Source organism: Ascaphus truei, chromosome 1 (assembly GCF_040206685.1).
Source record: "Ascaphus truei isolate aAscTru1 chromosome 1, aAscTru1.hap1, whole genome shotgun sequence".
NCBI classification, from domain to species: domain Eukaryota; kingdom Metazoa; phylum Chordata; class Amphibia; order Anura; family Ascaphidae; genus Ascaphus; species Ascaphus truei.
Window position 1 is genome coordinate 62,692,656 of NC_134483.1, and position 26,548 is coordinate 62,719,203.

General features: G+C 39.9%; 1 protein-coding gene across 1 annotated transcript in view; it reads right to left on the reverse strand.

Annotated features, from left to right (window-relative positions):
• Positions 1-26,548, reverse strand: part of HCN1 (hyperpolarization activated cyclic nucleotide gated potassium channel 1) — a 436,901-nt gene that overhangs the window by 348,960 nt on the left and 61,393 nt on the right. Inside the window, exon 2 of the mRNA XM_075589049.1 lies at positions 25,373-25,796. Within this exon, the coding sequence (XP_075445164.1) occupies positions 25,373-25,796 (424 nt within the window). The remainder of the gene's footprint in view (positions 1-25,372; positions 25,797-26,548) is intronic.

Genomic DNA, 26,548 nt, shown 5'->3' on the forward strand with positions numbered 1-26,548 from the left:
ATGTTAATGGAATTTAATTTGTTTGTTTTTTGCCGGTTTTAACTGCACAGCATCACAGATAGCATAACGTACATGCTTAATTAATGTATCCCTTTGGGTACTTTCACATATTTGCTAATTTTTAGTCCACAAGACCATAACAATTATTATGCATTTAGTGTAGGTACCTGGTTAAATGGTGTTTACTTTAATCGGGTTAGCAGGCTTAAATCATTGTTTGATCAAAATATGCAACTAAATGACCCTTTTATTAAAACACTTTGGATCAAAATGAAAATGTCACTAACATATTGCAAGCCAATTTGGGAGGAGTGCAGTTTTTTTGTATTTGTTTTCCACATATGTAGCTTATTTTAGATTACACTTTCTTATTTACTTCCTTTTCAAACCATTGCTGTTAGAATTTTAGCACTTTGGAAGACATTTTCGATCTATTTTACATACACTGTATATCCTTTATTTGTACATTTAAAGCAGCAATACTACTTTCCATCTTTTTTTTGTTCTTTTCCTATTTTCTTATTTGTACATGTAAAGCAATTGGACAATTTAGAATTCTACATTCTTACCTAAACTGGCAATCGTTTGGTGCTCTTGTTATAAATCTGTCAAAACCTGATTGTGGGCATAGCATAATGGCTGCTTCAGTCAGTGTAGCCCAGCAGCTATAATGTATCCTTATGTTACTACAGTAACATTATCTGTTGTTACAGTTTACAGTTCACACTGCTGGGAACATTTGCAACAGATTATTCCAAACAGGAAAGTGTTGCAAAGATCTTGCACTGCTTGGGAGGTGGGTTAAAACCTGCTATAGGAATCAAAGGGTGCTTTAAAGCTGATTAAAAAAAATGGAATTAAGAGTTGAATAAAAACAAAGAACAAAAAACAATAAAAGTCATTATTATGTAATACTACAGAACTGATTTATTTAAAAAAAAAAAACAACATCAGATTTCACATGTTTTGCTGCTTTAAATGCACCTTGAAATTCCCCCTTAACTAGTAAGTGTATACATATTGCCTTCTAACAGGTTAAACGATACTCTGGAGAGTGCCTGATGAGATTAATGCTGTCATGTCCATGTGAACGCGTACACACATTTTGGTGGGATGTGTGATATTAATACCGCTTGTTGGTGTTTTGTTAAACCTTTTTGGACATTTTCCTGATAGAGGGGCTGCCACTAGAAACATTGTTGAGGATTAGAAAACGTAGCAGACACACAATAAGATTATGGAGCTATTCAGGTAGCTTCGATAAAATCACTGCCATATCGAACGTTTTGGCATGGCCTACCAACGGGTCCGACATTTGTGTTATCACAGTATTCAGAAACAGGGGGGCCGTTATCTCTGCAAAGTTGAAATGTCCTTGTCACATGACACAGGAGATTGAAACAATGCAGGGAGATACCCACACTCCATACCGAGGCCTGTAATACAGAAGCAGGAGGTCCCTGAGGCTAAAATTAAAGCGGCTCAGCTCTGGAGACGCACAGCTTCAATACTGTGATATTAAAATAAAATAAAAACAACTTCATTACCGTAGCGGCTAGTCGCTAAGGTAATGAAGGGGTTAAACTAGAGTAACTGTTTTTTTGGGGGCAGAGGGGGTGTGTGAAGGGGGTAGTTGCCCCAGGGTGGGTGGTTAGGCCTACCGGGAATTTTGCGGGAGGAGTTTATCCCTTCATTGCCATAATGAAGGGGCTAACCCCTCCTGCTATGTACCTGAGAGGCCTAACCCCTGACCCAGGCGCAACTACCCCCTTCACCCCCTATAAACATTGAAATACAATACAACAACCACTACTATCCAATACACCCATTGATTGCCATTGTGGTTACCTATGCCCTCAATGGGAGCAAAGATAACCTCAATGGTAATGAATGGGCACCCTACGACCCACCCCCTCTACCCCAAACAACCCCCCACCACCACATACAGTACAGTAATGAGAAAAAGAGTATAAAAGTGAAATCATAGACAATGCTTATAACAAATCAAAAACTGCATTAAGGTCTGATTTGATAAAATATAATGATACTCCTATAGAAAAGGATACTAAGCATAGTGAGTTTACATTTTTTACACAATATAGCAATCAAGCTAATGATTTAAAAAATATATTAACTAAGCACTGGGAAATTTTGACCAAGGATCTGGTTCTTAAAGAGCTACAGTACTGCCAAATCGACCACAATTGATATTTACAAAGGCTAAAAATATCAAAAATCAATTTGCTCCAAGCCAAATTAAAAATATCAACAGTAAATCTAATTGGTTATCTTGTAAGATTAAACCTGTGGGGTTCTTTAAATGTAATAAATGCAGCAGCTGTAGAATGAACACTCTAATAACCGGATCTATTAAAGAATTTGAATCCCATACCAGAGATCACAAATATAAGATAAAACATTTTATGTCATGTGATTCTACTTCTTGGTTTATCTTTTGATCTGTCCCTGCAACAAATATTATGTCGGTAGGACTAAGAGAAAATTCAAAATCTGTATGTCTGAACACATTAGAAATATTAGGATAGGGTTGGAGACTCATAGTGTCTCCAATCACTTTAAGTCATATCATAACTGTGACCCGACAGGCATAACGTTTTTTGGTATAGATCTGTGTAAACAGAGTTATCATGGGGGAGATAGGATTGCATACATTAATAGATTGGAAACCACATGGATTTTCAGGTTAAAAACACTATCACCCCTAGGACTTAACTTGGAAATCGATTTAGTATCCTTATTATAGATCTCTTCATATTTCACAATTAAATTTATATTATCATAGGAGGTGGTAATTTAATTGTTTCTATTTAAAATGCATGAGATGATTCTAGTATGGAAATATATATGTTAACGATCTATTATATAGATTGAAGGTATTAAGTTTACTTTATATATTTTAACTTTAGTATGTAGCGGTGTACCTTTGTCAGTGTTTGATTTATTTGCTTGCCTATTTTCTTTGATTAGAAAGGGTGTAAATAGGAAGAGGGTGAGCAGCTCCATGACATGCCCCTGACGAAGCCACAAGTCGAAACTAGTTGGGTAGAGGACGTGGATACGGAGTTTGTGTGAAGAATTCCCTGGAGGACTTGCACGCAGTATTGCTGAATGACTGTGACTATCCAACAGAAGTCTCGCGAGACGTGAGTTGAGTTCTCACGTGACTCGGAAGTAATCCAGGTGCACGGAGGTACCGGCAGAGAATGATGCGGGCCATCCCTTTGATGTACCGAATACACGCATGTGCCTTGGAACAACCGTGCGTAGGACGAGACAGTGGGAGAGGAACGCAGGACGTTCTCTTGACTTAGTAAGTCAGAGGATTCGGATACTGTCTGCAGTGACTCCGGCAGATATATCTTTTTAGGTGTGTGTCTTTTTAGCTCAATAAATTGTTTGTACATCTGTACAATCCTTGCTTTCCTTATCTTAACAATTCCTCTCAAAATTGAGCCGATTTAACCAGTCCGGTTAAGCCAAGCAGTTGCATCTTTGACATGGAGTCCAGCTGAATCTGACGGAGAGGATCTTTTCAATACTACTGAAGCAGCTAAGATTAATCAATTTTGCTGATAATGATTTACTATCCTGTAAGTGCAATCAATTATAGCAGGATTTTTGCCTATATTATACTGTATACAGATTACACTATGTCTTGTTTATTTTCTTTCCATCTCTCCTGTGCGCTTTAGGTCCCTTTTTTCCTTACAAAATTGATTTAGGCCCGGGCTTAACGGGCCTAATGTGAAATCTGACACTGAACATAGAGGTTGTGGCTTCCTCCTTTCGCAATATGTTTGCAATTGACTCCTCCTTGGTAAAATGAATGTATTTAATACCTTTGCCTTGCTTTATCTCCAATATACAGTACATATAATTAACAAAATGATATACATATAATGGAAGCACTTAATGTGGACAGAAAATGTTTACTGAAATACATAGAAAGAAACAATATCTATATGGAAAATTAAGTTAGTTTCATTACACAGTACAATTCTGAGTACAAAAAAGTAGAACAAATTCTAAAAAAGTATAATTATATCTTGCAACAGGATCCCCTTCAAAAAGAGCATATATAGACCAAAAACAATATATACTAGGGCTGAAAATATTAAAAAAACGTATAGCACTCAGCGTTCCAAAAATAGGAGAGCCAGGTGAGGGCTGGCTAAAGAAAAAACATAATCCGGGTTTGTAAAATGTGGGAGGTGCAAATATTGTAATCATGGAATCAGTGAGAAAGAATTTAAATCAGAACATACTAAAGAGACCTTCAAAATAAATAAATTCATCAATTGCGACAGTGAAGGGGTCATTTATCTTTTAAGATGTCTATGCAAAAAAAACAATATGTTGGACAAACCAAGAGATGTTTAAAACAAACAATAGGAGGATATTGTAGAAATATTTTGAAAGGTTTAGATATCCACAATGTATCCAGTCATTTTAAAAGACATCATGCAAGCAAATTAGATGGCCTATCTTTCATGGGAATCGATAAAATAGAATTAGGAATAAAAGTGGGTGACCTAGTCCAAAAAAATCTCCCAGAGAGGAACAATATGGATCTTCAAACTAAAAACTCTAATTCCAACAGGTTTGAATATAAATATTGATTTGGGTTGTTTCTTGAAATAATGGGATGCAATTCCAGACATGCAATGTATTATTGTCTCTTTTCCTTAAATCCTTGATCTGTTTAAAAACTTTTTTTTTTGTTGAGAATTATCCTCCAAAAGTTATTTCATAGATACATAGGAATATTTAAATAACTATTTTCTCTAAATTGCTCTATATACCTATGGGGTTAAATGAGTGATTCTCTAGTTATATATTAAGATATTATGTAATTTCTCAAGTGTTGAGAAATATGTTGAGTGATGAGAGATATTCTCAAGTGTTGAGAATATATGTTCCCACATCTGACTAATTAATAGAATTGTTTTATCTATATGTAGCCACTTTACCCCCACCCTAAGTGAGATTTGGTCTGCTACTAGTGTATTTGGTGTAGAATGGTGCATACCTGTGAGGTAACAGGAGGGCTGAGCACTTCCATGGTAGTGTGGGGAATCATGAGGACAGGATTTACAGGGTACCTTTGTTCAATGGTTGCAGCGCCTCCAGTCAGTGTGGATCCTCTGGATAGTAGGATGGTCCAGACTGACACCTTTCTTTAGCCCAAGACAATGAATCACAATGGTATATGGTTCCATGGTATTTATTGCAGTGTTTAGGATCTTACACAACAGGTACATCACTTTCCTTGCTTCCCTTAAGAAGGTCACTTCTAGGCTTGAGGCCCATCAAAGCTTCCTCCTGCATGGTGCTCCTCCTGATGCCCCCTTATGGGACACAGGTAAGTTGTTGCTCACTCCATAGAGGGAGGAAAGAGACATACCCACTTTTGGGAGAGAGACAGTATTTATACCCTGGGGTTGGGCTTGAAACCCTGCACCATAACAGACCAGGTCTAATACTGACAGGTCATCACAATACAGCATGACACCCAGCAAGTACCTCCCCCAGGCTGACACTCTCTGGCTGTTGCTAGGCCTGCCCTTAGATTCAGCTACAGCATCTGAGGCTGCAATAGCAAACAAAGTTTTATGGAGGAATTAACCCTTCCACTGCCTGTACCTAACAGGGCTTACACTGACTGCCCCACACATCTGGAATGCCCTTCCCCTCAGTACCCGACTAGCACCATCTCTATCCACCTTTAAGACCCACCTTAAGACACACTTGCTTAAAGAAGCATATTAGTAGCACTGTGGATATTCTGAACACATGATACATAAAGCTTGGCCCCCTGCAGACGCACTTACCAGAACTCCCTCCTACTGTTTCTGTACTTTCTCGTTACCTACCTACCAATTAGACTGTAAGCTCCTCAGGGCAGGGACTCCTCTTCCTTAATGTTACGTTTATGTCTAAAGCACTTATTCCCATGATCTGATATTTATATTATATGTTATTTATTTGATTACCACATGTATTACTACTGTGAAGCGCTATGTACATTAATGGCACTATATAAATAAAGACATACAATACAATACACTGATAGGGCCCAGGGAAATAAGTAGCGGCCGGAGGCTAGGCTACATATATTTTAGATATCTTTAGATTAGATGCGTCCAAGTTTACATATCCTCCGATTTATCCCAGTACTGTGAATGTACACCTTGTTCAATAAAGTTTTTTCAAAGTTTTGTTTAATGCAGACACAGGGGGGGGGGGGGTATATTAGGAGGGAATACTGGACATTATATATATGCTCCTGATGAAGAAGGAACCCTCCTTCGAAACGCGTAGAACTACGGGGGAACCAGATTGTGTGTGACACCCAGGACCGGAAGTGATGTGGGACGCCAGCTGGAATGGCATGGAGAAGTCACGGTGACAGGTGGGAAAGATACACGAATGGACTAGTTTACATTCAGGTGTTGTATACTCTATACTTGTGAAGGAATACCTCTATAAGTAAAGTGATATATTATTTTAAAGAAGGAGCTCCATTTTGCCTCTCATTCTCTGATTCTGCTGTGGGGAAGGAGTGAGAAGGAACAAAGAAACCTTTAAGTGCCTGAATGCAGGCACTTACATGTGCGCTGAATCCTTTTTTCCGGAAAAATATACATATAAGGACAACTGAACATTGACAGATACAATAGATACTGACTACCCTGCACATGAGAGCTTACAATTTAGAGGTAATAGGGGTATAGTTTTAACAAAAGATATAAGTGGCCTCTCATCGTGAGCCAGAGTATGCCTCAGGATGGAATTTTAGTTTATGGGTGTCCTTTAGGCATCCTTCAAGAGCTAAGTTTTCAAGGAGCATTTAATATTCCAAAAGCTGGGGAAGATTCTAATGGTGCATTGTAGGGCATTCCAAAAATAGTGTGCAGCATGGCAGAAGTATTGTAGGTGGAGTGAGTGGAGGTTATTAGACAGGAGGAAAGTCAAATCTCATTGGCAGAACATCGGGAGCTTCTAAGGGAGTATTTGGAGATGAGAGCTGAGATGTAAAGGGAAGCAGAATCACTGCGGGCTTTGTATGTCAGAGCTAGGTTTTTTAATTTAATAGTATAGGGTATGTTAAGCCGGCAATTCCTTCACAAAGGCTGCCTAGTCGGACTAAACGTTGGATAATTCTGGCTAAATAAATTTGTATCTTGCTAAATCCGTGGAGCCTCTACTCTTCTTCTGTTTAAAGACAGGACACCATTTTAAAACCTTCTACCTGAAAAAAACGTACAGTAGGTGCTTTTAAATAAGGCTTGCAATCTTAAAGATAGACTGGCACCAAGCCTTCTAAAAAAATCAAGAGAGAACGCAAATAACTATTTGCCACAAAAACCTAAAGGTTTCTTTAGTTGCAATAACTGCAGGTACGGACATGTAAAAACGGAAACATTTTTCTTCTCTAGAAGGAAGAGTTTAAAATACTGTGTTTCATCAACTGTAGAAATAACTTTGCAGTGTATCGTTTAATATGTCCATGTGGATTACAGTACTGTATGTGGGGCGTACTATACACACACGTAGGGTATGCATACTGGAACACATTAGAAATATTCAACTGGGTTTGGATTCCCTTAGTGTTTCTTTGCATTACAATAAATTCCATAATTCCATAATTCCAACCCCAGAGGGTTTGTTACATTTGGGCATAGATCAGGTTTTACCTAATTGTAGAGGGTAAAATAGGATTAAAACCCTTTCCCAATGATAAACAATGTGGATGTATAAACTCAATACCCTACAACCAATAGTATTCAACATGGACATAGATCTTAATGCTTTTATAATTTAAGGGATTTAATATAGATTTTTTAGGACTCTCTGACATTTTATATTTTGATAATTAATATATTTTTAGCCTCAAGGAAATACATTTGTATAGTGTGTATATATATATATATATATATATATATATATATGTATACATATATATACATATATATATATATATATATATATATATATATATATATATATATATATATATATATTCACAGCTAGGTGTTTAATCAAATGCTTTTCTCTTTCTATAAATTCTCTTCCTAATTAACCATATAGAGATTATTTACGAACGAAGCATCTTCTATATCTAATTTTGTAATTAGATTATATCCTAAAGATGCAGTGTCCAATACATTCATCACTCGCCACATATGGCGAATAGGCCAATGTATTGCGGCAAACGGAGGCACTGGGGGAGAAAGTAGGGACAATGCCTGTCAGCTGGGGGGGGCAGCGTTTAGTGACATAGCATCACCCCTGCGCACGGGAAGTTGGTCCAGCTTCCTCATTCACCCACGTGATCGGAGGTCTCCCCTGCCCCCGGTAAGGTATGTTGGTGGGGTTATTATGTGTACTTGGGGTGGGAGGGGGTTTATTATGTGTATTTGGGGTGTGTGGGGGTTATTATGTGTATTTTGGGTTGTGGGGGGAGGTATGTTTATTTGGGGTGCGGAAGGGGTATGTTTATTTGGGGTATGAGGAGTTATTATGTTGTGTGGTGGGTTATTGTGTAGTTGGTGTGTGGGGGTATATTTATTTGGGGTGTGGGGGATTATTATGTGTATTTGGGTTGTGTAGGGTGTGTATTATGTGTATTTGGGGTGTGAGGTGTTACAGTATGTAAGATCTGCCTGAATCCATAGAGACACCAGACGATTTCATCCATGCCCCCAGAGTGCTGCTGCATTCCGGTAGTGACATCATGTGATCGGACAGTGGAGCCAGTTGCTTGCTACATGCAGAGGAAAAACAGAGCTGCTCTTCTTTTGAGACCCTATTATGATCTACATGCGCGTTACCTTTGGTAACATTGAATTCTATACTGAGACCCCTGCACTTCTACTATCGGAAGAAAACTCTTATTGCTCTTAGGAGTTATTACACGCTTGAACTCAACTTGCATAATGTGAGTGGGTTTAATCCTGTTTTTCACTTCACCACATAGTATAACATTTTATTGCACTACATTTGCTTTATCTTTTTTCATATATACCTGGGAACATTTTGCGCTCAAAGTTTTTTGGCATATTTTAATTTATGAAACAAATTTGCAAGTGATAGTTACTATTAAGAAATCCATTAATATTATGGATAGGATAACTGAACAGTTAATACATATTCAGCATAAAGGGACAGAAAAGATATAGTGCTTGTATACAAACGTACTAGTGTGTGAATTTAGTACCATTAAAAACGATTCTTTAGGGACTGGGTTATAAAAGTTTTGCGTCATGGTGATAAAATCAATTACGAAACAAATGCTACATTGGCCTTCCCATAGTGTTTGGATTGTTTCCGACAAGTTAAAGCACAAAAACAACAGCAATTGCTGCAGCAGCCACATAGAATCAGCTCTGCACAATCAAGACACCCACACATAAACCCAAAATGATTGAAGATTTTCAGTGTTTATTTGGACTCTGCTGGACTTTCAATGTTTATTTGGGTTCAACTCTGTTTGACTTCTTTTGGAACATTTTGATGTGGTTAATAAAAATCAGTCAATGTAACATTCTGAATACATTTTGACTGTTTATAACCAACTCTAATGTGCAGTCATCTTTATTCTACACAGCGTGTTGTATTGTATTTAACTCCTGCTTACATTGCCTTGTGTTTGCTGATGTTAATTTCTGCCAGAATAGGCTTCACTGCAATATTAATGTAAGCCAAATGCGAAAATGTTAAGAAATTATGCCACAATGATCAACAGAGGGATTTGCATCACACACATGCATTTACAGTAGAACAAATGTTTGACGTTTTTGTATGCTACACCTTTTTACATATGTCGGTAACATGGCTGTTGCCTTTCTGCCTCCTGTCACCCAAGCCCTGACAGGTATTGCAGGATGATCTAGGACTATTGACCCCCTTCTGCTATCCTCTGATTGACAGGAGAGGAGGTGACAAGGTGTGTGTGTGTGTGTGTGTGTGTGTGTGTGTGTGTGTGTGTGTGTGTGTGTGTGTGTGTGTGTGTGTGTGTGTGTGTGTGTGTGTGTGTGTGTGTGTGTGTGTGTATGTATAGCCAATGGTGGTACAGACACTATGCTCTCCCCTTCTTAATGTCAGAGAGAAGTGCTAAAATTAGTTGGGCAGTCCAGTCTTGAGTTGGAGACTGGATGAAGGGCTGTGTGTCTCTCCCATCTGGGATGAGCGTGCCCACTCCAGCCCCTAGGAGGCTGGGGAACATCAACTGCCACAAAGGCCTCAAGACTGATAATTAGGTCTCAATACTACCTGAGGTCATGCACCATCCTGAGGCCTGGAAACCTCTGATCACTGTGTATGTACCATCTGCCAGTGACTGCCAATAAATTACTCCTTTTCTATATATACTCCTGCCTGAGTTCTCAGTCTATCAGGTAGGAGTATGTCTGTAATATGCACCATTGGGAGACTGACTCTGGCTACCCTAGAGCCACTGGAGCTTGAGGCGCTGACACCAAGAGCGAACTATGAGACGCACACGAAAGCTTGTCCTGTTCCCCATGCCATCGTGGACCACTCAGCATCTCCTGGACCCTCGCAGGTATGCAAGCACCACAACACCGGTAGCAACCGCAAGATCTCCCAGAGGGGTGAGGGGGCGGGGGGGGACGACGACAGTGCTACATGTCATAGTATGTTTATACATTTAACTCAGTGAGCTAAAAGTTTAAAGTTTACTTTATAAGCTGTTTATTCATTTAAACCATAAACCTAAAGTATTTCATAACTGGGCGTACATCTTAATGCCAGTTCTAAACTGCAAATCAATATATTGTATTAAAGTTTCTACTGTAGCTGCAAAAAAACACTAGATTTCACAAAGAAATCATACAAAATAGTGTCAAATGTATCAATAGGAAGGTAGTGATATATCAAATTCACTACATTATCCCATTTTAGGGGTTTGGTATTTTTGTCATTAAACTCCGAAATTGCAAATGCAACATTGACTAAAAATGGCATTCAATTTGACACACTAAAAATATGTCTTTATTACCTTATTCATTAAGAATTATCTCACACATTTTCAGCCAATTTGCTGAAATCCTGCACTAAGAATGACAGTAAGAAATCAAAGTGAACATTTTTTTAGAGGGCCCATTTACTTACACACCTTCCAATAGACTTAGCTACAGTATACTCCACATGGTGTGCCGAAACAAACCTGGTTAAACACCTCAGAACCATATTTCATCTACCTGAGGAAAACAAGACTTTCCGGGAGGTGTGCAAACTCACAGCTTAATAAATAGCCCGTGAATATGTATTTTTGTGAATTTGACCCATTTGTACACAAAATTAACATTTCACATGGAATTCTACAGCTGGAAACAAATCCCATTAAAAAAAATCCATGTTCACATGTTTGGACACGCAATAAGTGCTTAATGTTTCTGCACAGAAATGAATTTAATGCAGTTTAATAAATAGGTTACTTTGTGTTTAGCATTTGTGCAAAATTGCATTATGTGTTATATATTCTCAGTGAGGCTTATACAAGTAGCTGCGGTATTTTTTTGTGTGTGGTAGCACTAACAGGTTTGTAATTTTTTGGTCAAAATATATGAATAAAAAATTATCATTTTAACTACTGTAAGAATTATAAAATAATTCAGAACTGCAGGCTTTTTTGCATCATGTTAAACATACTTTAAAAATAAGAATTCTTAATCAAAAAGATTAGTAAAAGTAATAACTCTCTCAAGCTGTAACTTTTTTGTGAACAATTAGTGCTGTGTTGCTACAGTACTTTATTACTTTATAGCTACTGTATATATGGGAAGAAAAAAGAATGGAACCATATTTACTCAGCCATAGAGAAACATTGTGGCACTCACTTGAATACTTGAAACATTCCCTTGAATTGTTGTATGTTGTTTTTTACGACACCTTAAGGTGTCTTATAACTTAGCATCCCTTAGTAAATATGACCCAAGATCCATTAGTTTGTTTTGGTGTGAAGGGCCATTTGGGCATTTGTTGTTCACAAAGTTTTCCCATTTCAGAAGCCTGGATGGATATGGTCATATTAATATTGTGTAGCCCTCTTTGAACTTGGGTAAGTGGCATGGTTTGGCTACTGTAGTACCTACCTGGTCATTAAACTCAGTAACCTGCAAGCTTTAGCGATATACTGTACAGTAGATGGGACTCATCTGTCTCTACATGCACTTCTTCTGTCTCTTCAACTTTATCTTTTAGGAACTTGGTTCATCATGCTCTGCGGAGCTTGAGCTGATTTGAAGGAGAATGCTTTAAGTAAATCCCCTATTTAGCCATAATGTATATGTCATAATTGTAAGACACCTTAGAACTGGGGTGTCCAAATCTTTTTATAACTGAGGGCCAGATTAATAAAAAAAATAATCTGTCAAGGGTCACATACTAACTACAGCATAAACATGGAATTTATATTGCACAAATCCACACACACACACTCTCCTCCCTATCTCCTTCTTCTCCCCTATCCTCTTTCTTTCCTCCCTCTCCCCCATCCTTTCTCTCTCTCTCCTCCATCTCCCCAGTCCTCTCTCTCTCTCCTCCGTCTCCCCTGTCTTCTCTCTCTCTCTCTCCCCTATCTTCTCTCTCTCTCCCCATCCTCTCTCTCTCTCTCCTCCGTCTCCCCAGTCCTCTCTCTCCTCCATCTCCCCAGTCCTATCTCTCTCCTCCGTCTCCCCAGTCCCCTCTCTCTCTCCTCTGTCTCCCCCGTCCTCTCTCTCCTCCGTTTCCCCCATCCTCTCTCTCTCCCCCAACCTCTCTCTCTCTCTCTCTCTCTCTCTCTCTCTCTCTCTCTCTCTCTCTCTCTCTCCCATACTCTATCTCTCACTCCCCCATATTCTCTCTCCCCCATACTCTCTTTCTCCCCCATCCTCTCTCTCTCCCCCATCCTCTCTCTCTCTCTCTCTCCCATCTTCTCTCTCTCTCCCCCATCCTCTCTCTCTCTCTCTCTCTCTCCTCCGTCTCCCCAGTCCTCTCTCTCTCCTCCGTCTCCCCAGTCCTCTCTCTCTCTCCTCCGTCATCCCCGTCCTCTCTCTCTCTCCTCCGTCTCCCCCGTCCTCTCTCTCTCTTCATCTCCCCATCCTCTCTCTCTGTCCTCCATCTCCCCCATCCTCTCTCTCTCTCCTCCGTCTCCCCCATCCTCTCTCTCCTATCCTCTCTCTCCCCCATCCTCTCTCTCTCCCCATCCTCTCTCTCTCTCTCTCTCTCTCTCTCCCCATACTCTCTCTCTCTCCCCCATATTCTCTCTCCCCCATACTCTCTCCCCCATCCTCTCTCTCTCTCTCCCATCTTCTCTCTCTCTCCCCATACTCTATCTCTCACTCCCCCATATTCTCTCTCCCCCATCCTCTCTCTCTCCCCCATATTCTCTCTCTCCCCCATCCTCTCTCTCTCTCTCTCCCATCTTCTCTCTCCCCCATCCTCTCTCTCTCTCTCCTCCGTCTCCCCAGTCCTCTCTCTCTCTCCTCCATCTCCCCAGTCCTCTCTCTCTCTCCTCCGTCTTCCCTGTCCTCTCTCTCTCTCCTCCGTTTCCCCGTCCTCTCTCTCTCTTCGTCTCCCCATCCTCTCTCTCTCTCCTCCATCTACCCCATCCTCTCTCTCTCTCCTCCGTCTCCCCCATCCTCTCTCTCCTATCCTCTCTCTCTCTCCCCCATCCTCTCTCTCTCCCCATCCTCTCTCTCTCCCCCATACTCTCTCTTCCCCATACTCTCTCTCTCTTCCCCATACTCTCTCTCTCTCTCTCTCTCTCTCTCTCTCTCTCTCTCTCTCTCTCTCTCTGCCTCTCGCTCTCTCTTTCATATCCTTCATCTCTCTCCTCCTCCCATCCACTCTCTCCTCCAATATATACAGACACCCCATGCATTCCCTATATACAGTACACACAGAAACCTAATGGATGTCCCTCCCCCACCCACCCACCCTACCCTCCACAAACACACACACTTACCAGCACACTGAGAGGAGATGGGATATCTAGGGAGGAGTGGCTATGGCTCTGCAGCATCATACTGTATGCTGTCCAGAAGCTGTAGTGTTTTGATGCAGCAGGGCAGCCCTGCTCTCCTTTTCCCGGCCCAAACAAGGACATTTTGATGGTTCCGGGGGCCTGATTGAACCAGGTAGGGGATCATGTTTGGCCCTTAGTTTGGACATCCCTGCCTTTTCAGTCTTGGTGTGGAAAAGTGATATTGCATGAGGACGATTACCTCACCACTGCAAATATAATTATAGTTCTAATAAAAAACATTATAATAGTTCATTTTTTTCTGTTCTATTGTACATAAACCTGTTATTTACAATATCATAATGTTCCGTACATAGGAAAATACACATTCAATTAATGGGCTGTAAGGTGTCTTCTGTCACGTGAAGATGTCTTGTAGAATAGCACTGTTTAGTACAGATGGGCAAAACTATTTATGCCATATCCTTTATTATTATTATTTTTTATTTATAAAGCACGAATATATTCTGCAGCACGGTACAATGGGTGGGGGGGGGGGTCAGAATTATATTAATTCTTTATTTTTAATTATATCCAACAAAAGACAGAAAAGCCCAATGCTACATCCATATATATATATATAATATATATATGATGTGGTGGTTTTGGGGGTTAGAGTTTGCTGGAGTTATGCATTTATTTAATTATATCTTAACCAGTAATGACATCATCTGTTAAAAAGCTGTGGCCCAAATACTTCAGTCGAGTCGTCATAAAAAAATCGCCGGTTGACCGGCGATAAGCCACATATTGCCAGGTTCTGAAACTCTTGCAATTCTAGTAGCCTTGAATAGTTTATGGAGGTGAATAGCGGCTCTAGAATGGCGAGTTTCTCACAATATCCTCACACCGCGAAAAGTTGACGAGAAGCTGTTGAGAGGCAGCAACACAGGACTTAGAAGAAAAAAATGCTTTATTTCTGCATTGGATTGATGCCGGGAGTCTCCGGAGCTGATACCCAATAATATCAGCATCGGAGACCCCCGGCATGAATACCATGCAATACAAATGCATGTACAGGCAACTTCATTGCCTTAGCGGTTAGTCACTAAGATAATTAAGAGGTTAAAGTCTCCCGCTACCCACCCACCAAGGGCCAAATACCCCCTTCATCCAGCCCCGCTACCCGCAATAAACATAAAAAACACAACAACACTAACACCCACCTCCTCTACCCCACATGATTGATACCAGAGGCAGTGGGTGTCCAGCGTCTTCAGGTGGTCACTGCGGGTGTCTAGTAGTCCGCAGGTTGTCCCCGCGGGTGTCTGGGGGCCCTAAGGAGGTCCCTACGGGTGTCTGTGGGCCCTTAGGTAGTGGGTGTCTGGCAGTCCTCAGGTGGTCCCCACGGGTGTCTGGGGCCCTCAGGTGGTCCCCGTGGATGTCTGGGGGCCCTTGGGTGGTCCCCGTGGGTTTCTGTGGGCCCTCAGGTGGTCCCCGCAGGTCCCCGCTGGCCTGCGGTACCAATCTTGTGGCAAACAAAATGTGGAATACATTGAAATAAATACACCCCCGCAACATATACAGTACAGTAATGTCCATTATATAAAAAAAAACATTAGATAGCCAACATAAATAAAGTAAATAAAACTTTCTACTTACCACTGCCATCATGAAGGGTGTCCTCATCAGCATACTCCAGTTCCATGTCCTCCGTTGCCAGAAAGAATACAAGAAAAAATACAATTTAATGGCCCCTATCCCCTTAATTACCTTAGCGGTTAGTAACCGCTATAGTAATTAAGGGGTTTACCCACCCTCCCCAGCTACCCACCCGAGACCACTATTCCCACCCTCTACCCATTGATTGGCATAGTGGTACATCATACCCATATAATATGGGCATATAAGCCACTATAGCAGTCAATAGTCACCCTAATAAAAAAGCATGAAGGCTAAAAAAACACAATAGTAAAAGATATATGCAAGTACCTAAACACCCCAATTCAAAAAATAAAAGCACTAGCCAACCAATTAAATAAATGAAAGCATTAGCCAACCAATTAAATAAAAACATTATGTGTGTGCGGATCAGGCGCAATTTAAGTAATACTTCTTTGTCTTTTGTCACTGTTTTGAACAGAAATTGTATTTGTAATGGTGATGTTTTTAATTAAAAATCAAAACAAATTGTAGTACCAAAACGCAAAGAAGTTTTACTTAGAACGCATGTTTTAGCTATTTGCACTTCTATTTTTATAGTAACTAAATTCCTTGTGTGTGTGTGTGTGTGTGTGTGTGTGTGTGTGTCTGTGTGTGTCAGTCAGTGTGTGTGTGTGTCAGTCAGTGTGTGTGTGTGTGTGTGTGTGTCAGTCAGTGTGTGGGTGTGGGTGTCAATCAGTGTGTGTGTCAGTCAATGTGTGTCAGTGTGTGTGTGTGTGTGTGTGTGTGTGTGTGTGTGTGTGTGTGTGTGTGTGTGTGTGTGTGTCAGTCAGTGTGTGTGTCAGTGTGTGTGTGTGTGTGTCAGTCAGTGTGTGTCAGTGTGTGTGTGTGTGTGTCAGTCAGTCAGTCAGTGTGTCAGTCAGTGTGTGTGTGTGTGTCTCACTTTCTCTCTCTCTGTGTGTGGTGTGTGTCTCTCTCTCTGTGTGGTGTGTGTTATCCTTTGTATCCTGCCCCCCTCTCTCCTGATTCCCCCACCCCCAGTGGAACTGTGGACACGGGGGGGGGGAGGTCTGTCTGAGTCTCCCCCTGGTGCTTTCTGCTGGAGCCCCCCCCCCCCCGTTCGGAGGTATGGGGACACGGGGGGGGGGGGGGGTGCTCGGCATCTCACTGGGGGGGATGGGTGTTCTTGGCGACTCACTAGGGGGAGGGGTGCTCGGTGCATCACTCGGGATCACTCGGGGAGGGGGTGCTTGACGCATCACTCGGGGGGGGGGGGTGTTTGGCACACCACTCAGGGGGAGGGGTGTATGCAGCGAATCACTCGGGGAAGACTTCTCCTGGTGGAAACTGGCAACACTGACAACCTCTTAGGACCACTTTTAGTGAGCGATAAGTGATAATCCCCCCCCCCCTCCCAATTAAGTACTCTTTGTAAATCAGCACAGACCCTGGAAGGGTCTTGACCTCTCAAAAAAACAATATTTTGACATTTTAAGACAATATATATATTAGATGGCTGGGGATGCTCACCAGATACTGGGCTGTCAATCATTTCTGAGATACCCCATGTGCATGCTAGAGAGAGGTGACAAACAGGTCACCACGTAATTGGAGGACTTTATTATATATAATAAATATTGGGCTTGACAGCAATTGATAAGAGTTACATCTGAATATCTGTCACCGTTGTGATTATATATATATATATATATATATATATATATATATATATATATATATATATATATATATATATAAAATCATACCACACACTGCATGGTAAGAGGTGCCTAAGAAGACAACTATTTATCTTGTGTAAATAGATATTAGGCTGTCATATTTTATATGTAGCCGTGTATGTGAAGTACACAGATGCAACCGTGAAGATGGCGTCTAAGCATTAGAAAAATTAAGTTATGAGGCCTTTTATATATTGATACTAGAAAGAGTGTAAAAAAGGCGCTTCTGGGTGGGTAATAATAAAGTGCAAACAATGAAAGTGCAGTTAGAAATAGCTGAAAAGTCAGCTGTCGTGAATAAAAAGTGAATACCCAAAAGAATAATAATTCAACACATCAAAACGTGTGGAAATACAGTATAGAAATGAATGTGCAATTGTTCATAAAATATTCTTAAGACAACTCTAAACCCTGTTTGTAAAACCAATCTGGTTCCCACTTTTATATATTGAGTCAAAACTTTTTAAACGTCAAAAGTTTTTTTTTCACTAAGCCCTAAAAATGTCAGGAGAGACGATTTACGACAGGGGTGGGTCTTATGTTGTTTCAATGGGGGAAGAGATGCTACAAAAGTTTCGTTCAGGTAATATGAAAATCAGAATTAAACAAAAGGCGTGTTTTTGAATCAGACATGTGAATTTTCATCTTCTACTCCAGTGACCTCTCTGGGAAAAGCCTATGACATATGGTAAAGTAGTGTATGTGGATTTCTGTTTGTTTTATCCTGCTATTTTAAGAATCTGTTCTGCATTTCTTGTAATTGTATGTTCTTATGATAAGCTTTTTTCTGTAATCTAAAGCACTATCTTTTTATATATTAAAACAATCTTTAATAATGAATGCTTTGGGGCTATGAATCAACTGTTACACACTTTGTAGGGAGTATTTACATTTTTGGACACATTTTGCTACAACAGCTTTTTCTATAATAAACTGCAACCTGAGACCCCGCAGAAGATTGACCTAGGCGCAAATAAGACAGGGAAGAGAAGAAACACAAAAAAGAATTATAGGGCAGTATATCTGGTTATTAACAGACTATAGGATGGTAAGAGATGCGCTTACACAGGTAGGTTTTTTCAAAGCATGTAATCCTCTATGGGACTCACGAACACAGCTACTGCAGCTCCTCTCCTTGGCCTATGGATCTTACGAGTACTTGTCCATGGGAACTCAGCGGCGGCTGCAGCAGTCACGGAAGGACTTAGGAAGCCACTTGTCTCTATGGATGGATCTCACAAGGGGGGGGGGGGGTAGGGAGGGAATAAAGGGAGGGACAAATATGTGTAAAATCTTTTTAATCTAAAAATAAACTCATAGTAAAAACAGGTAATCAACTCACATTCTGTGAGTGAATTTCGGGCAGTAGAGAGTGATTTAGCGAGTCTCTCACACTCGTGTACAGAGGCGCCGATTACCAGTCCTCTTCGCGTTCACGGTCACTTCCGTGTCACGTGGTATGACGCGGTATGACGCGGCTCGGCTCTCGCGGGAATTGGTATCTGTCAGTGCAGGGAATCACCGCCGTAGCTCCTTGAGAATGTCTCTCTGCTTGGTGCCTCGGCGTATCTCTCTTTCTGCTCCAAAAACGCTGGCCCTACGCGTTTCTCCACTTGGTACGCCAAGCCGCGTCATACCGCGTCATACCACGTGACACGGAAGTGACCGTGAACGCGAAGAGGACTGGTAATCGGCGCCTCTGTACACGAGTGTGAGAGACTCGCTAAATCACTCTCTACTGCCCGAAATTCACTCACAGAATGTGAGTTGATTACCTGTATTTACTATGAGTTTATTTTTAGATTAAAAAGATTTTACACATATTTGTCCCTCCCTTTATTCCCTCCCTACCCCCCCCCCTTGTGAGATCCATCCATAGAGACAAGTGGCTTCCTAAGTCCTTCCGTGACTGCTGCAGCCGCCGCTGAGTTCCCATGGACAAGTACTCGTAAGATCCATAGGCCAAGGAGAGGAGCTGCAGTAGCTGTGTTCGTGAGTCCCATAGAGGATTACATGCTTTGAAAAAACCTACCTGTGTAAGCGCATCTCTTACCATCCTATAGTCTGTTAATAACCAGATATACTGCCCTATGATTCTTTTTTGTGTTTCTTCTCTTCCCTGTCTTATTTGCGCGTAGGTCAATCTTCTGCAAATCTTCAAGGCGGCGATTGTGGAGCCGCAGACCTAATCTGGCTGCAGTTTGTAGGGATAGTTGTAACCCAGGGTATGTACCTCATTTAAAATTGTATTGGCTTAATAGGTGGTGTATATATTATCCTCCGCTTAAACATATTGTTAAGATCTCCGCTGTATGTTTCTTGTCTATATATATATATATATATATATATATATATATATATATATATATATATATATATATATATATATATATATACATACCCACATATAACATATTTTTGCATATTTCTTGGGTGGTGGAAGTGGATAGATATGATTGCAATCATGTAAGGGGTTAATATTAACGAATTGAAAGTACCTTGTGGAGGAGAAAGGTGAGTTGGCTAGAGTAGTAATGTGTATTAAGTCTGGTTGCTTGCTCACAAGTGTGCTGTTCGTGACAGATGGTATATGGGGACGGTTTGAGGGGAGATGTTCATTTGAGGGACCTTTACGAAGTTGAAAAGTGAGCCAGCTAGAAAGCTGTGTATTAACCCTTGTCCTGTATGCAGGTCACGTGCTCACAGGTATGCCATACGTGAAACATGCATTATTATTGTTTTCAATGGAGTCTCGTTATTTCTTATGTTAAATATTGAAGAAGCTTATAGTGGTGCTAAAAAAAAAACTGTATAGAGAGCAGAATAGAAAATTCTGAGATGGCTGGTTATTGTATTTCCTACAAGATGTGTCATTCAACAGCTGGAATGACATATTACATATTTATGAAAAAATTGCCAAAGAAAATGAAATTTTAAGATATTTATTTTCTTGGGGCAAAATGATCCTGCACTTTGCAATAAACCCAATTCACCATTCCAGTGTTTGGTGGGGTCTGCAATAGACTGTGCTGAACTCTCCGCCAGCAATATAAATATTATGGTTGGTTCCCCATATAGAGTATCTCATTAAAGTGAGTTTATTGCAGGCAGGGTTGAGGGGCATTATTGTAAGGTCAAAGTAGCAAAGAATATCTCCCAAATTAATCTCCAGCTAAGCATGGCAAATAAAAATGAATATTAAATATACTGTAATGTTTTATTTAATACACAAGCTTAGAGTTTGCATCAGAGTTCCATCTGCTTAGTTTGCTGTCGGTTTTTTTATCTTCATTTGCTTGATTTTGTTACTGAATTTATTTTTATAGGCAAAAGCCAGTGAATATATAAAATGTCTTTCTTGTTTTACTTAAGGAAGACCTATTACAATAACTAAGCAGAGGCACAAAACATTGTGGGATTCCTTTATCAACTTGTTTGTAGCAAAACCAATACAATTGCAGGGCAAAGTCCAGCAACAATGTTAGCAATCATTTGACTAATTTTTGGGCTCCAGAAGTGCGTTACAGTTACTCCAAAAATATGTTAATACATGGCCTCCATGCTGTATAATTTAAATGGAAAATAGTGTAAGTGTTGACAAGTTGAGCCCTAGATGTCAGGCCGGGAGAATGCCACAGAGAATTTTACTGGTCGTAGAAAGACTATATAAGGCTATATAAGGCTCATAAAAAGTCAATACATTGTGTTACTTTGATTGCACTGTAAGTTAAACCACAACTTAATGAATCAGAAAAATGATATATGGTAATCTAAGGATCCATGTGTGTTTGTGTGTCAATGTATAAAACCATTTTGTTGTAATAGCAATGAATAATGACATACCTACATATGCTGCTAATGATTTTAAGCAAGAAACTTACTTTTTTATATACAAATAACTCTTCTAATTTGTAAAGAAACAAAAAACCTTATACATAACCCCCTCCCATGTTTTTGTCATATTTTCTGAAGAGAGAACAACTGTGTAGGAGAAGGAGTGGTTCAATGAGTAAAGACACTGACTGGCACTGAGTTTGACGTAGGAACCTGGTTAAATTCCTGGTGTCGGCTCCTTGTGACCATGGGCAAGTTACTTTATCTCCCAGTGCCTCAGGCACCAAAAACGTAGATTGTAAGCTGCACAGGGCAGGGGCCTGTGCCTGCAAAAATGTCTCTGTAAAGCGCTGCATAAAACTAGCAGCGCTATACAAGAACATGCTTAAAAAAAAAAAAAAACTTGTTCTAGAAGGTTTTTTCAGATGCAACTTTGCAAACCTAAGCCATGCTGCCATGTTCTTTTTAGAGAAAAGAGGCTTTCTCCTGGCAACCCTTCTAAACAAACCATACTTGTTCACTCTTTTTCTATTTGTACTGTCATGAACTTTAACATTTAACATGCTAACTGAGGCCTGTAGAGTCTGAGATGTAACTCTTGGGTTTTTTGCAATTTCTCGGAGCATTGCACGGTCTGACCTTGTGGTGAATTTGCTGGGACGTCCACTCCTGGGAATATTGACAACTGTCTTGAATGTTTTCCACTTTTGAATAATATTTCTCACTGTAGAATGATGGACTTTAAATTGTTTGTAAATGGCCTTATAGCCCTTCCCAGATTGATGGGCAGTAACAATTGCTTCTCTAAGATCATTGCTGATGACTTTCCTCCTTGGCATTGTGTTAACACACACCTGAATGCTCCAGACCAGCAAACTGCTAAAACTTCGGCTTTTATAGAGGTGGTCACACTTGCTGATGATCAATTAATCAAGGGCATTTGATTAGCAGCACCTGTCTGCTACTTAACATCTTAATTCCTATGGAAGCAGTAAGGGTGTACTTAGTTTTTGACACATAGCTTCTCCAATTTGGCTTTATTTTTGTTAAATAAATCATGACACGGTGTAATATGTCATGTGTTGTTGTTCATCTGAGGTTGTATTTACCTACTTTCAAGACCTGCTAAGGAACAGATGATTGTTATTATGTCCTGATATGTAAAACATATATAACCCAAATTAATCTAACTGTGTTGTAAGTGTCATTTAAATGGAACTGGTGGTACTGGAAACTGTAAAAAGAAACACTAGTAGAAAGACAGGTCAGATGCAGGTATATCTGCTTTCAAATATATCCCAAGGTAACTAAACAGTAGAGACAGGTCAGAAGGTGAAAAAAAAACCAAAGCTCTGTCCTAATAATAATAATAATATATTATTATTACAACTTTTTATTTATTAAATAGCCACTGTCTCCGCTATGTTACCTGTGTAATATATCCTGTTAATCTATCTCCTTGATGTATATCTTTGCTTGCTCTGTCTGTCTGATTGTTGTCTGTCTTTCCTAGCTGACTCTCTCTTTTTTTGTTTGCTCTCTCTCTCTCTCTTTTCGTTTATGTTTTTGTCCCTCTCTCCATGGATGTGTACAAAATGGCTGCACATACTATAGGAGAGCGATGGCTAAAAGGAGATGAGAATGAACACAAAGCAAAACAACAAAGGCTCTCCCGAATGGGGGTTTGTCTATCCTACTTGACCTGCCTAGTTTTATATTGATAATGTAGAACAAGCACAGGGAGAAAAGAACCCCAATGGAGAGCACTCAATCATGTACACAAATCACAGTGTGCTAGAATGGAGGAAGTCGTGAGTGAGATGCGGAGTGATGAATTTAAAATAAATTTATTTGGTGTTATTGGGTGTAATAACTCAACTAAGATATATGGAACACTATGTTGCCAGAGTAAATAAGACTCAAAATTAATGCGCCAAAAAAGCGCAGCAAAGTAAAATATACCAATTCTCATGCGTGGGGTGTGGGCTATCACCCTTGATGATATATGCAGGGTTTAGCTAGGTGAACAATTAAACCAATGTGGCCTGTGTCTGCTGGATATGACACAGGTGCAGCCACTCAGCAAAGATAGAATTGCTCTCCTTCTGTTTGGTGTAAATGAGTCAGCCTGCCCATCTGCTAGTGTAGTATATGAAAGCAGATACAAAACTGTAAATGTAAGTATTAGTGAGTTGTCACAGAGACTGCAATAATCGCTATGTATAGCCAATAGTAAGGCAGTCCACATATACAGACCACTGCAAGTGTCAGTGGTAGATACTGTCATAGATTGACACAGTCTTATCAGTTTAGGCAATAAGCAGGTAACACACACTAGATATATTTCCAGTGTGGGAACACTCTAGGGAGGGGTGTCTATTCTGACCACAGAAGGGTGGCTGCTGCCACAATAGTTAAAAAGAGAACAGTAGTACACTAGTCATGTCTACTCACACCTCGGTAGGTAAAAACAACATGAGGATCCAGTATCATTAAAATTGCAGACCCTGTGGTAGCGCTAAGTCGCTTTACACCTACTTGTTAATGCTGGGTGTATCAAGGTTAGCCACGGGTGCTGCTCAAGTAGATAAGTATAGGCTCAATGCATGTGTCTAGCTCCGTGTGGAGGGGCTAGTATGGGACGGTCGCGCTCCGATCGCGAGCGTTAGACCCGCCCCCTTGACGTGATGACGTCACTGATTGATAATGCCAACATATTCCGTAGCACAGTACAACGGCATGAGAAGACTATAACAATATCATTTACAGCATTAACATAAACAAATACAACAGATAAAGAAGGCCCTGCTCCAGTGAGCCTCTACTATCTTAGGCACCCAGTTAACACAATCGAACAGAATCGTTTGACTTGATCTCCCTCCAGTAAATCCTGCTGCCCATGTTATTGCAATCTGTTGGATTTAAATATGCAACAATTCTTCCAGCAGCGCTTTTGTTAATTTCCCCTGGTACTGATGGGTCAATGTTTGCCTTCCTCCAGTCATCTGGAACTACACATGCTCATAGTGACTGGTTTTATAGGATGGTTGCTGGTATTGCATGCACCTCCCTGAGCTCTCAATATTCTTGGATGTATCTAGTCTGATGCCATGAGGACACAATTCTCCACATTTCAATGTATAGCCTTATATCATTATATTTCACTACAGCCCTAGGCTAGTTTAAATACTACTGCATTGGCTAATTAAGTATCTAAACTGATAACTAAATACCCTTATTCCTGTCCAAAATTGATGTAGTACATATCTCTCTCCTACAGGTAGATATCCCTTGAGGTGGAACAGCTATGCCTAATAAAGCAAAATCCCTCCTCGTCACATTACTTCTTCAGCCACATGTTAAAGTCTTTAATGTGAAGAAGAATCATGTTATCCACTATCCTTTCTTGTCACATTTTTATTAGAGTGCTTCTACTAATACCCCGGCACTTCTTCCAATGAAGTAGATATTTGTACTATAACTGCAGCAAGGATTTTGTGCAGTGATGCAGAATTCAGGATATGCCTGCAATCAGCTACCAGAGCTGATAGTAGCACAGCTTGCCTTCCTCTTGGTAGTATCAGATGGATTCGGTCCCTGTATGATCATGGAGACATATAAATCATACCTGCTTTACTTCAACATCAAAAGATGCTAACAAATAGGGAAGTTCCTGTATTTACAGAATATTTTGTGGAAAAATACTGCCTTATAGCCACTGCACTGTACCGTGCCAAGAATGATAACAGATTGAATCACTATTTACAATGCTGTGTGTGACTCCCTCTGTGTTCAAATTTCATAAGGCAGTTCATTCAAAATAATGGTTAAGTACAGACCAGGCTTGGAAATGTAGGCATTAAAATAATAATCTGAGGTTGAGCAGGGCAGATAATTGTAGTGTATTTGGAAGAAGCAGTCCCAGCTTTTCTGATCAGGCAAGAACCAGGATTTGACATGACAGAATATGTGTAGGCTGTTGCAATGAATTAGAGCAGGTGTGAGGAAATCCACAGGTTGTATTGTGTGGTAATGGATACCACCGTTTACTATTTGAATTGTACAAATGAATTAATAAAATAATATACCTTTATAAAAGTTTCATTCATTCTTAAAAAAGGAACACACATAAATAAATAACTCTTACCTCTTCCCACTGATGAATGTATCTAATTAATCTTGAAAGTCTTAGTAGACGTAATAAACTGAGGATTTTTGTAAATCTCACAATGCGGAGAGCTCGAGCAGTCTTGTAAACTTCTGAATCCATTCCTTTCTCTACAATGAGAAAGATATAATCCACTGGAATTGACGAGACGAAGTCCACAACAAACCAGCTCTTTAAATAATTCATTTTTATGACTTTTGGATCGAGTATTATCTCTGAATTGTCTTCAATGACAATCCCAGTTCTAAAATTCATGAACAAGTCAAACAAAAAAACTGTGTCAGATGCCACATTAAAGATAATCCACGGTGTTGTTGTTTGTTCTGTGAAGAATGTTATTCCAACTGGTATAATGACAAGATTTCCAACCATCATAATAAGCATTACCAGGTCCCAGTAAAACCTGCAAGAGCCAAAATACAAAATCATTACAACCTAGATTTTAAATAGGAAAGTATTTGTTTAACAGCACGTGCTTCCTCATTTGATTTGCACTATAATCATGAGCGCCTACCGTATTCTGCATGGCTGCATTATAATGACTCATTTTGCATACTGCAGACTATAAATAAGAGAATGAGAACATCTTACACATTCATTTACATTGTTTTTTTGAGAATATGTCAAATCGTGTGTACATTTTACGTATCTGAACCACAGGCGTTGTACTAAAATGAATGAGTACTTCAATAGGTAGAAACAGATAATGGTGATCCTTAGCATCTCTCTTAACCTGAAATCTTCCATTATCCCGTACCATCTTTATCAGCAATGCCTTTCTGCTTTTTTTTTTAACTTGGTATAAATAATTTGTAGATAAGTACTGCCTGACCTAAGGAAGAGAACATTGCTCTCAAACTTCTATCTTCAACATATATTCTGTCAGTCTAAATAAAAACAGTATCACCTGCTACTGAAGTACTGGTTAGTTTTTGCACAATTCCCACTGGACTGACAAGGCTACAAGTACTGATTAGCCAAAGAATAAAATGTGAAGAGTAAACTGGCTCTAACATTCATCTTTTCCTCTTTCAAATAATATTACTAACAAAAGGACAACGTACTCTGCTTATTTATGCTTGTACATCTTTCTACTACATAATTAAGTCACTAGAGATTTCTCACACACACTACCCAGCATTACAAAGCCCAGTA